The 13,701-nt window shown below is 38.5% G+C and overlaps 1 protein-coding gene across 16 annotated transcripts in view; it reads left to right on the forward strand.

Moving 5' to 3' along the window:
- The window catches only part of BBS9 (Bardet-Biedl syndrome 9), a 797,962-nt gene that overhangs the window by 393,316 nt on the left and 390,945 nt on the right, over positions 1-13,701 (forward strand). For all 16 annotated transcript variants that reach the window (XM_063814159.1, XM_063814155.1, XM_054655541.2 and 13 more), the window contains one exon: positions 6,236-6,418. In XM_063814159.1, coding sequence (XP_063670229.1) covers positions 6,236-6,418 — 183 coding nt within the window. The remainder of the gene's footprint in view (positions 1-6,235; positions 6,419-13,701) is intronic.

Consider the following 13,701-nt stretch of genomic DNA (forward strand, 5'->3'; position numbering starts at 1 on the left):
CAGCTATGTTGGATGTTAGAGATCATGTTTCCTACATTTTAAAGGTGATGAAACTAGAGCCCAGAAAAGGGAAGTAAATTGATGAACACTGACATAAAGCTGCTTGGTAGCAAAGTCAGGACTAGAAGCTCTGTCTCCTTGGTTCCCAGGACATTGCCTGTTCCAGCACAGCCTATTGCATTCTTCCCTAGGGGATGTATAAATTCATCCATATCATAGGAATGTCGTTTTCTTAACTCATTCATCTATGCTGACCTTTTATTACAACAAACCTATCTGGTTTATTGTAATAAATTTCAGGTATTGGGAGATTAGCGAAGCTGAAACCTGCAATTGGGGAGCTCCTGATAGAATTAGTTTCACATATTGCACATGATGAGACTGATATGCAGGCAGAAGGTTAATGCAGGCAGTGCTTCATAGTGACGTTTCTTGGGTCAGATTGCTTATATATGAATTCTGGCTCTGCTGCTTACTGTTTGACACTTTCTGTACTCTGGTCTTATTTTTAAAATGGGAGCAATAATAGTATATACCTCACAGTATTGTTTTTATAATTAAGTGAGATTATTTCTGTAAAGAGGATAGCACAGTCCCTGGCTCCTAGATACCCTTCAATAAATGTTGACAATTATTATTACAAAACATTAACCTGCTCAGACCACTGAAAATGTTGTAATGTGAGATTTTATAGAAAATAAATGAATCATCCCCTTGAAAAAAGTAGCTTCACTAAAGGAGCAGGCCTAGAAAATGTCTGTTTTCTAAAATCTTCATATTTTTGAACTATATGGAACATAATAAAATTCTCTTTGTTAAGAAAAAAACCTTAGTATGTTAACTTCCCATTCTTACAAGTTATGAACTAATTTCCTTTATAATGTAACTTTGGGCAGTACCACACAACTTTGTGCAGAAACCAGCCAATTTGAATTGACCTCATGTTTAAAGCTGTGACAGTAGGAAAGCATAACTAAAGCGCATATGCCTATCGTGGATGTAATGTATTAGTAGTGTTCTTCCTTAGTATCTTTGCTTAAATATCAAGATGAAAATTCACTGGATTATTTTATGGGGCTGAATGTATAATTTGTATATTGGTTTATATTATGGGGCTGAATATATAATTTGTATATTGGTGTAGAAGAAAGGGCACCCAGTAGGAAATCAGAAGACAGGATTAGAATCCTAGCCCTTATCTTCCCTTATTCATGACCACAGGCAGTGTGTTCAGATGCCTGTAAGCTTCTGTTTCCTCATCGGGAAGTGGGGGGACAGGGGGTCAGCAGTTCCTATCTCAGAGGGTTGTCATGAGGACCACATGATAATCTGGGTATGACAGCCTTGCACACAGTGCATGGCCCACAGTCAGTCCTCAGGAAATGACAGCTAAACAGCAATGTAGTGTTTAGGCAATGGTAGTGCCACACATAAAATATGGAGGCAGATTCAACGGTAAGTTTAGGTGAAGAAATTGGACATGTCCGTGTTCACATAGTATGATGATTCATGTCTACTCTGCTGTTGCTGCTGCTGCTTTCCTGTAACCAATTTTAGAGCCTATCTTGGCAGCTGGAAGTATTTGGGATTAATTTCACACTCACTTTATGAGTTGAGCATTTTCCTGCAAGCAGCTCCCTGGGCCTCTGCCTCATTACTTTGGCATCAACTGATATGTCAGTTGGACAGAGATGTCCTTTGGGGTCTCCATTTTATTTGGAAACCTTCAATTTGAAAAAGCAAAACAAAGGCCATCAACACATTGTGCTTGAAATCGTTAGCATTTATTGTTTCCTAAACCCCTCCCTTTCTGTAGTTCTGTTGAACACTAGGGAACACACATCTTGCTCAGCCAGTGATGCACCCTTAAAAATCGCTCTCCCTCAAATTTAAGTCCTAGCAGCTGGTTGGCCTCATTTCTCAGTTCCAGGTGAGCAGTGAGATCTTCTAGGCCTTGGTCTCAGAGATCTGAATCTTCATGGGTGTAGTTTTTCCAGCTCTTTTTACTATGTTAATTCTGTTAAATTCATTTGGCTCTTGTGGGGAACACAGTAAACTTGGCTGTTACGTGTAAAACTAAATTGAGAACATGGAGAGCTGTTTAGTATTTCATGCTGGCCAGTAGGTCAGGAAGATTTTCCTTGGGGGTAATTTACATAAGGAATTGTTTATCCCATTTCTTTCCAGTTTCTGTGACCATTTGGGGATAGCAGACTCCTTCCACAATGGCACAGGAATATATCCAATAAGAATGAGACTTAGACGATGCTTCTGTCTGATTGATATATTTTGGGCCTTGCTCAGGAAAGATCCTGTGGCTTGGACTGCTGTCTCACGGAGAAGTCATTCTTCCATAACAGCTGTGTTTAGCAAGTTGGGTGGGTCCATGAACTGACATGTTGTTGCACTTAGTGAGGATTTTTCCCTTGATAGTGAGGAACGTGTGTAAAAGCGTCCTTTAAGTCCAGAAAATGCCCCAAATATTTGTTATGATCTGATAGCTGCTTAGAGTGCAGCCTCCATTAAGTAACACCCACACTCAGAATACTCTGTGGCTCCCCAGTGCCTACAGGGTTAAGTGAATGCTTTCACTGTGACATTTTGGTTCCTCTACAACAGTGCCCAGCCTACCTTTTTAATGTCATCAAACACTGTCCCTAAACTGGACTTATTCAATATCTACTCTTTTTTTTTTTTTGAGATGGAGTCTCACTCTGTCACCAGGCTGGAGTGCAGTGGCGCAATCTCGGCTCACTGCAACCTCCGACTCCCTGGTTCAAGTGATTCTCCTGCCTCAGCCTCCCGAGTGGCTGGGATTACAGGCACGTGCCACCACGCCCAGCTAATTTTTGTATTTTTAGTAAAGATGGGGTTTCAACATGTTGGCCAGGCTGGTCTCGAATGCCTGACCTTGTGATCTGCCCGCCTCGGCCTCCCAAAGTGCTGGGATTACAGGTGTGAGTCACGTGCCCAGCCTTCAATATCTATTCTTTAGGACACATTTCAGATACCTCTTCTCACTGGTGTGCTAGTAAATAGCTCTCTGGGGAAGAAGGGGAAGGGTAGGAAGCCTGATTTTGTAACATTTGTGGATTTTCATGTAGTAAATACTTCCACCATGGCTGATTTCAAGCTACCAATGTGAGGTCCCTGAATGCAAAGTTGGGAAGAAATGTAAACCGTAGCCCATTGCAAAGTGTTTCCAACATATGGATACAATAGGCATAAATAACCTCAAGAAACTAGATAATAGTAGGAAGTAATGAATGTTGAGTATTTATCACCTTTGTTTTAAATGTAATTTATTTACTTTTAAGTTTATGTGATTTAATTGTTAGTAATGGCCATGTGTGACAGCTGGCTTGCAAAATTTCTGAAAACTGAACAATAGGTTCTTTCTCCTGATGTGGGAGGAGCTGACTGAGCTAGTTCTGGCATACCACTGCTTCTTTCTCTACCTCTTCCTTCCTAAGGCCCCCTACACTCAGCTAGTAGTAGTATGCCCATCTCTGAACCTACAACATGCTTAAGGTCTCAAACAAAATTTAGAGTGAGACACACTCCAGAGTTTGAATCCTGTTCTTTCATCTACTAGGTGATGGTCAGGCTGACTACTTATTTTGTGGATCCCAGTGCAAAATGAAAATGAGGGGCCCTTGTTCAAAAGGCAGGAAGAAAGCGCTGTTAAAACCACTAAAATAAAAAGCTTTTTCTTTTCTTCAGTACTCTCTCTTTCACAGCTTCTGATGGTATTTTCTTATTTTCTTTTTAGTAGCTTTCTAAGTAAGAAAAAACTAAAATTTCAAATAAGTAGCATGAATTTTACCATTAATCGTTACATTAATTCAGTTTTAAATGCAAGTATGAGCATTTAACTCATGAGCGCACATGACTCCTCTGCGCATGTGCATGCTGCATTGCCCTATCAATTTTACTTACAAAACGCAAGCTCAAAAATAAAATTACTGAGAATTTCAAGGCAGAGACAGCAGAGCGTTAAACAAGTTCAGGCCCGTCAAAGCTCGAGCACAGTTTGCACACCCTGCGTACAGTCCTGGGCAAATACCTTATATTTGCTGAGCCTCAGAGTTCTCATCTGTGAAAGAAAATATCAACTAAGTCGCAGGGGAGATGTGAGGATTGAAGGCACTGATACCTGTATGGCACAGGGCAGAATGCTTGGCATGCGGCCTATGTTCAATTAATTGGAGGGATAGTTATTCACATAATAATCGCAATGTTAGTGGAATTCTCCTTTATAGCCTGTAGAGTCTTCCTTATATGGTCAATATTTGCCTCCTTGACTGATTTTCCTTTCTATTACAAACTCTTTGAAGGTGGAGATTAGATCTGTCACCATTGAATTCCCTACAATACTTCCCGCAAATTCTTGCACATATCTGGCATTCAGTGGGTGTTTATGACCTTGATCCTTGTATGATTTGGACTTTTTGACAATAAGCATCTGTGTCATAATGTGATGGCCCCACAATGAGGCTTAATTGGTAACATTCACAGGAAGAAAAAGAGTATAAACTCAGACTTTAACAGGAGTCTGTTGTAATCATGGTGGGGGTGGGGGAGGAACACGATTCCAGGTGTTTTGGTTTAAGGAAAGTGGGCTCTTTCCATCTTTTCGAGGGGACTTCTTGAAGTAATGGGGAAGGGATGAGTTCCAAGCTCCGTTTGAGTAAAAGAGGCCCCAGGGATATTAACTCTGGCCCACAGTAATCCGTCCCTTTGCTAACTTCTTTCACACTTACTTTCTGTTCTGCACAATTAGGACATTATTATAGTAATGTTTCTTCCCACTAATTGGCTGTGTATGTATGTTTTCTTTCCAACAAATTATAAGATCCTTGTGGACTGTGAGATATTGTATAGTTCTTTTGAATGTAATTGGGGAGTAGCACAGTACTAGGCACATAGCAAGCAATGCACTTTACATTATGCTAGTCTTTGTTTAAACTTCCATGCCTCCCTGTAGAGCTAAATGTGAATTGTCATTGCCTTTTATAACTCCTGCAAGCCCTCAGCGAAGTGGCAAAGAATCTTGGTCGCCCCAGCAATTTCAGGCAAGGACCTTCAGTTGCTCTGCCTACATCTCTTTTCCAGTATCTCCGAGACACTCTGAGGGCTGTTTCTGTACAGCCCCTCTCCCGACATGGAATTTGGGAGACCACACAGCTGTACATTGTACTTGTTTGAATGATGATTTTTTAAAAAGCCCTTTGGGCCCGTGTCAATAAACCGTGAAATATCACCAAATGGATCATCTGCACCAGACTTCTGAAACTCATCTGAACTCCAGTCCCCCAGCTGGTGGGGGCTTGTAGAAAGGAGCTCATATGGCCCTGGCTTTTGCTAATGCTGTTCTGGGGACTGTCAGACGCCTTGAGCCTCTGCGGCAGTCAGTTCATTACTTTTAATGAGCACAAAATTCACCAAGACATTAAACTAAAATAAAACACCAATGGGCAGTTTTGGATGTTTCATCCAATTGTTGCTTTAGTTCTTTTTTCCACAGGATTATTCAAAAAGATGAAAAAAAGTCAATTCTACTCACTCCTGCCAATTTTATCCTAAGTAGATTTGGCATTGTAAAGTTAACACGCCCTGAACTTCTTTTTTTTTTCTTTCAGGTCCCTGTGGGCTGGTGCCTGATATTTGTGTTAAAAATTGCATTACTCAACTGGTCAAATGTTTGAACATTATCTACCTTTTAGATATAATAAAGAAATATTAGATATCTCAATACCATGTAGCATCTAAAGACTAATATTAGAGGAAAACGATGTTCTGAAAAAAGTGTAATGAAGTTATTTTGAACTACAAGGCAAATGCAATTATTCTTCTGAGAATGTTTTAATTGATTAATTTATGTGGCTGGTAATAAAGACTGTGATAACTTTATTAGAGGTTACTTATATTACCATATATTGAAGAAAGTCAATAGATGGCAAAGCAGACACTGAACACTGTCCCTGCTAAGCTTATTTTGTGGATATTTTCCACTTCTGGCCATATGGATTTGGAATTACTGTGGGCATTTTTTTTTAAAAGAAGGAAGTGAGCAGATGAATGATAACTCTTTTATTACTCAACATAGCTTGTGTTTGTGGAAGACAAAGTTCATCAAGTTGTCTTGAAGAAAAACAAAAGTGTGCCAGACGTAATTTGTTGAGGGCTCAATAATTGTGAAATTATCCCTAACCAAAGTTTGTAATATCTGCAGGTAATTGCTCTAGCAGATGCAGTGGAGGAAAACCAAGGCAATCTGTTCCAGTCATTCACCAGGCTGAAGAGTGCCACCCATTTGGTGATTCTGCTGATCGCGCTGTGGCAGAAGCTTAGTGCTGACCAGGTTGCTATTCTGGAAGCGGCATTTCTGCCGCTACAAGAAGACACTCAAGAATTGGTAAGGACCTGAAAGCCTGTGGTGGGAACAGCCAGCATTATTGAAGTTTCGGCTTTAGGAAGATATCACATGGCTATCAGGTTTTCTAAGGTATCAAATAAGGGTTTGATTTTTTACAAAAATGCTGCTTTCCTTGTCTTTAAACCATAATAAAAATGTCAAACAAAGGCCTTTTTCTGTAGAGCTATTTTAAGAATAGGTATATAGTCAATTTTTATGTGGTCCAGTCTACTTTTTATGTGTTCTTCAATCACTTAGAAGCCAGGGAAACAGTCATTTGACAGTCTAGATGACGGCAGTAACCTTCAGATTAGCTAATCCTTTCCTTTTCCGCCAGAGAAAACACTTCGGCCATTTTAATTTGCTCAACCTTCTTAAATTTAAGTGTCACTTCAAAGGTTAGAGAGAATGGAGATAGCCTTGCTATAACTGATGTGAATAGTTCCTTACATTTATAGAGTTCTTTATGTGTAGTTTATAAACTCTTTTACCCTCAGTCCTAGCATAGGCAGTTTAGAATGAAAAGAGAAAAAATGAGGGTAGTATTTGGCATTTTCTGGAAAGGATTATTTAACTTAAAACCTCTGAGATCCTTTGAATTGTAGAGATATATATGACCACCACGGGCCGTTCTGGGGGACTTTTTGTGTGCTTTTATTTACAAAAGAAAATACAAATCTCGGAAATCAGAGACCCTTGAACTTAGTTCTTCATATTGGATGCAAACATTTCAAGGGGAAATCATTTCAAATCCATTTTAAAACCTAGATTTGAGAACTAAAAATAGTAATATTAAAAATAACAATTTTTTTGAGTGGTTATTAGGTACCAGGTGTTATTTTAAGTGTTTTGTAAGAATTATTTACTCTTAAGCATGGGCCAGTGAGGTAATTAAAGTACTGTTTCCATCCCCATTTTACCTATGGGAAAATTTAGGCTTTAAGAGTTAAGTACTTTTCTTAACTCTTTCTGTCTGCCTATATTTTAGTGAACAGGATCATGAATGTAATTTTGAAAACCACAGTTTTATCAGCTGAATTGAATTTTCTACAGTTAGGTCAGAGGATTGCCAGATTTTTTTTTAAAAAAAGAAGCTATATTTTATGTGCTAACCAAACTATTAGTAAGTAAATTGGAAAAAGTTAGAATACACATTTTTGTTTAGTGGTGAATGATATATTATAAGATGATTGACAAAATTGCGACTAAAATTGACCTTTGAGAAACTAGAAATGGAGACACAACTGTAATACTAGAAAATAAATAATGGTTAGGATTATATTAATAAGAATGATAGCTGTCACTTATGAACTCAGATTTAGTAGTCAAACAGGTTTGGGTGACTTCAGTTATTGGTTCCACCACTTAGTGACAAAATCACTGTGGTTCAGTTTCTTAACTGTTCTAAATCTCTCTTCTGTAGCTGTAAGATGGAAACAATAATAGGACCTACCCAGTAAGTTGTAATAGGAATTAAATGAGATAATTACATAGAGTGCTAAAGATTAGCCATCATTACTGGAAGTGATTTGTACATTTTATGTATATTATTTATTGTCCTCACTAAAGTTATGCAAGATCAGTTTTTTTGTTTGTTTGTTTGTTTGTTTTTTCATTTTGAGATGGAGTCTTGCTCTGTTGCCCAGACTGGAGTGCAATGGTGTGATCTCAGCTCACTGCAACCTCTGCCTCCTGGGTTCAAGCGAATCTCCTGCCTCAGCCTCCCGAGTAGCTGGGATTACAGGCGCGTGCCACCATGCCTAACTAATTTTTTTTTGTATTTTTCATAGAGACAGAGTTTCACTGTGTTGGCCAGGCTGGTCTTGAACTCCTGACCTCAAGTGATCCTCCTGCCTTTGCCTCCCAAAGTGCTGGGATTACAAGGCGTGAACTATCACATCTGGCCCAGTCTTAGTAACTTTCATGGTTATTTGTCCATCTTCACAACTACATTTAAGAATGATAATATCTTATTCCTTTTTATATCCTCAGTACCTGGCACAGTGCCTGAGCACAGAGCAGTCAGTATTTGTCGGGTAGATGAATGAAGGAAAGGGTGAAAACTAACAAATGGTGACCTCAAAGAATAGATGCAGTGGATGTAATCTGGAGCTTGAGGAAGCGGGTCAGGGCCAGCTACGCAATTTGCAAGGCCTAGTGCATAATGAATACTTGAACCTCCTTGTTCAAAAACTAGGGGAAGAGGTGATAAAGTGCTGTTAAAACACGTACTAAAAGCAAAGCTTTTTTCTTTCTGCAGCGTCTCTCCTGACTTATCATGGCGTTTTTTATTTGCTATTTTATGTTCTAAGTAAGAAAAATAAAAAATTTAAATTGTTAGTGTGAATTTTACCATTGGTCTTTGTAATGTGCAGTGCCTCTTTGAAATACAAATATGACTGCATTAGACTCATATGCAGAATCAACAAAATTACACAATTTATATTTTGTAGCTTGTCCTTACACATATATTTTGTTCTTATAGAACTGTGGAATCACCAGACTTAACTTTTTATTTCATTTCTTGATATGTGCCTATCTTCCAGTGCTCTCTACCTTCAGCTTACTGATGAGAAAGGAAGGACTGAAAGGAAAAGGAACTATGTATCACTCTTTTTCTTTCCTTCTATGTTATCATTTTCACTGTAAGTGATTAGGTAATACAGGGGAAGTAACAGGAGTAAGAAAAGATACAATGGGCTTCTTCGGTCATTCCTGTTGCTTTGAACTCTGTTGCCTTCCTTCTTTATTCAAAATATGTCTGGTTCTCATGGAAAGCCTCTCAGGGCTACCAGTGTCCCCACTTAATCAGTCTAGACATAACATGCCTTCCTTGTAGTTGCTTTGAGTCTCCCTGAACCCCTACTCATCATGGGGCCACAGGAATTCAGAGCTCATGGGGCTACATGTGAATGAGACAGAAAGGAGAAAGGGGGCATGCATACTGCATATATCTTCCCTTTTTATACACGTGCTTCATTGCTCCATCAGAGTTCACTTAGGAAACACAAATTCAGAGGTAAAATTATTAAAAATTTCAAGATGGTGACAACAAAACATTAAGCCAGGCAGGGCTGGCAGGTTGTCCTTCTGAGCATGAGCCCCTTTGTGACTACAGAGCTTGAATGTTCATGAAGCTGGCCCTGAAGCACGGTTAGACTCAAAGGAAGACTTTCCCAGAAATAAATGTTCTAAATGTAGGAATTGGTACCCAGAAGAGATTGTGGTATTTCTTACTTGAGAGATCTTTAAAAAGTCTTATTTGTCTGGGAATATATAAGCATGCTTATCCCTGTAGGCAGGTGAATGGACTTAGTCTCTCCTGAAAGCCCCTTTCTACCCTGCCTGTACATTCTCTGCTGTCATAGCCCCCAAAACATGTAGAAGAAAATTCTTTCAACTCTCTTCTGAATTCGGTGAGATTAGAAGGTATGTATACTCATTATGTCTTTGGAGTCATTAATGAGACAAAATATTTGATAAAAACATAACTTGGAGAAGAATGAATCAAAAAAGACATTTTAATACTGCTTGTTATGCTCTTCATCTTTAATTAGGTTGTGGTATTCACTTTGGACTTATACTGTTGAGACAGCTTATACATCTTGAGAAAAAAGGAATCCTTTTTCATTCTTTAAGACATACGCATGCAGTATGTGGTTTTGACATGCTAGTTCACAATCCCCCACATTATGCCTTTAGACCTCACAAATAAATGTTATGTGATGGGTATCCCACTGAGATGTGAAAATGAAATATGCAAACCTGAAATAACTTGGAAGAAGGGTGAGGCAGGGAAGAAAGGACTCTCTTACCAGAATGTTGAAAATATATCCCATATTGAAGTTATTATGATACCACAAAAATCTGAATGTAATTTAGATGGTTTGGTTGAGGGTGGATGGCAGAGTACACGTGTGAGAGGGAAAACTTTAGACATGTGGACGACATTTTCAGAAGAGCCTCTCAGCTCCAGGTCACATGTCCCCACAAGTATTGAGAGGTAAAAGAAAGTGCTCAGAAGATGTTTTGTTTATGTTTCAGACAGCACTGTGTAATGATTTGTTGTTATTTTGATGGTATGTGTTAAAAGGCAGCCTAAATGCAATAGCCAACTCTGGAGTGTTTTCTCCCTAATGACATCAGGTTCACAATGCAAAAATATTTAGAATGTGCTATTGCTGATTAAAAGTAATGTTCTCCACGCTATATTGTCAGTATTTTGTTTAAAATGCCATTTCATTTGGAGCAGAATTAATCGTTGTCTGTGATCTGTCTCTTTAATGATGCCTTTCCATTTTTGTCACTCCTTAATACTATTTTGGGGCAAATAAATGCTGGTATATGTAAATTTTTAAAAGTGCTCAAAGTTATATGTGCCAGATGTGTTTTTGTGCGGATACCCCTTTTCATGACAGAAGAACATTAAATATTCTGTTTGGTGTCTCCTAAAAAAGCTCTTACACTTGGTTCCGTTTGATAACCTAGTATTGTCTCTACCGTCTTCCTGTGATGATAAAGAAGTGTCACCCAAAATAATGTTCTAGCAGAGTATCAGATTGGGCAATTTTAAAATAAATTGTTTTCATATCTTTCAGGTTAGGGGCTGGAGATATTTCAGGGTATTTGAATTCTCAATGCAGAATTTAAACATGTCTCAATTGACCCTCTGTCTGCTTGAAGTTCTATGGGAAATACTTTATCTGCTAAGCTCAGTGAGGGCTGTGTTACTGGTTTGAGTCTGAGAGAGTGTTGAATTGTGGTATTATACACATCTCCCTCTAATCATGCTGCACAGAAGCCAAAAGATGCAAAACCATCCATACTTCAGGATGGCCTGATAGGACAAATCTCTTTACTCATTTATTCATTCAATGAGGATCTTAGCACATACTATGTCTTAGGCAGTGTTCTAGGCACACAGCATACCTCACTAAGCAAAACAGACTTAGAGCCAATCCTCTGTGGATTTACTTTAACATTGCAAGCAAACATTCTAGTCCTGTGCTGCCTAATATGGTAGCCGCTTGTCATGTGAATTTAAATAAAAAGAAATAAGAACACACTGGCTGTATTTCAGCTACCAAATAGCCACATGTGAATGAGTGGCTACCACATTGGATAGCCCAGATATAGGACATTTCCGTTATTGCAGAAAGTTCTGTTGCATAGCACTATCAGTCGTCAAGAGAAAAAACATCTTATCAGTTGAGTTGACCACCTCAGCACATTTTAACACACTAATGAGATTAGGGTAGGATACTGACATTAAGTTATACCATGGTGTTTGCATTTGCAGTACCTATTTGTGGTATCCTAGGTTCAGCCTGTTCAGATGTGCAATAACCAGACACTTTTAGGAACAAGAAACTTCTCTGGGGAGATGTATGCATATAAGAGAGGCAAGAAGCTGGCACAAGTGCTGCTGTTCCTATTCCCCCATGTGGCCTTGGTAAACATTGTAACCATGATTAATTTTTTTCTGTTGAGCCTGCACGTGGTCTCAGAATCCTTTTGAATACAGCATTCTAGGTGGTCACTGTCACTTAGAGTTGGTATGTAGATGAATCCTCTTTGCCCTTCCTGATCTCTGTACAAATCTCCTTCTCATTATCTTAGTAAACAGCTTAAATGACTAAGATTCTTCATCCAGCTTATGGCAAGAGAACAAGGAGGAGCAGTTTTGATATTTCCAAAACTGCCTGTATCAGATGTCTGTTCTAATATTCATTTATGCTCACCTGACTCCAGAGGAATCTCTAATGAAAAGAGCAATAGTACACTGGTTTGGGGACCTGATTGCATAGAATCCTAGAGTTGGAAGGAATATTAGCACATTGTATAGCATTATGCCTGTTTCTTTTCTTTTAAAGTACGTTCAATGTCTTTACTAGATATTATCTATAATTTGAAGAAGGAAAGCTTTACTGTGTTCTTAAGGGTTTAATAGTTACCTTCCCTAGTACTGAACTTAAAAATCCCCTGGGAAAGTTAGGATGGAAATTTACGTCAGTGGGGGAAGGAGACTTGGGCCTTCAGCCTTATTTTTTGATTGATTATCCCTTTTACAAACTGATATGGAAAGAGAAACTTATTTATAACGTGTTCAGCATGGTTCATGTGAGAAAACAGATGTTTATAATAGGAAATGCTATTGTGTGGAGGGAATTATCAAAGCTCACTTACAAGGTTTAAAGACTTCTACGTCATAGGTCAGGTTTAATGTAAGGGCCATTGTGCTTGCTGTCTGGGTTGAGTGATGACTGCGATGGCTAATCATTGCCGTTATTAATGACCTCTTCTTAAAAGGCAAACAAAAAGAGGAAGTCTGGTGTCAGTATTAAGTCTGCCTTTGTGACTGTTAAAGTATCATCCCAATTATAACTGTCTATGGGAACACAGTGCAGAAAGTAAATATTTTGGTAATTCCCATGATCTTAGCCAGCAAGATAAACATGAAAGAACTAGTTTCATGTTATAATGACCACATACTCTGTGTTGCTGCTAGTGAGATGCAACTGATATTACTTAATTGTATAATATTCTGCCTCACTACAGTTGAATATGGTATATCTTAGAGCCTTTCTGATGGTTTTCTTGCTGTTTGAAAAATTGAAATAGTTGAAATACTGTAGAATATAGTATAGGATAGAAGTCAAGTAGAATACAATGCACAAGTTGTGATGTATACTTTAAAAAACTTTCTTTACATCAAATATTGAATGGTGCTTTAATGGACACATTTGGTATTTATGCATTTTAAAATAAGGAGACTAAAAAAACAAATAAAGAATTAATTGAAGCATCACTTTCTCTGTATGCCTTTTCAAATCCTCTGTGAAATAAAGTAGGATTTAAATGTGAATAAGGTAATAATTAAATTCAAACAATCACAGTGAGGAAAATAGTGATCATCATCAACTTCATAATGCTTACCAATTTTATTCCTGGCTAGAGGTGTGTTTATATTAGTTTAGTTTTCTTAAAATACTTTTCCCTGACCTAGTTTGAGTCTGCTAATTACAAAGAGATGATTTTGACCTTTCTGTGACAGTACATTGTTTTAGAAACATATACATGGAAATTGCTGGCCTTCGTTCCTTTAAAAGCAGCACGCCCGCTGTGCTGTGGACCACAACATGTGGCTCTGTGTCTCCCTGAATCTCCGTGTTCAGTTCATCTCCCTGGCCCGCTGTTGTTCATTTGGAAATCTTTCTGGAAACGCCCCTTGGCTCAGGCCCTGTTTTTCCACCTGACTTTCTGTGTTGGCATCCGAAGTAGCC

This window comes from Pan troglodytes, chromosome 6, assembly GCF_028858775.2.
Source record: "Pan troglodytes isolate AG18354 chromosome 6, NHGRI_mPanTro3-v2.0_pri, whole genome shotgun sequence".
NCBI lineage: Eukaryota > Metazoa > Chordata > Mammalia > Primates > Hominidae > Pan > Pan troglodytes.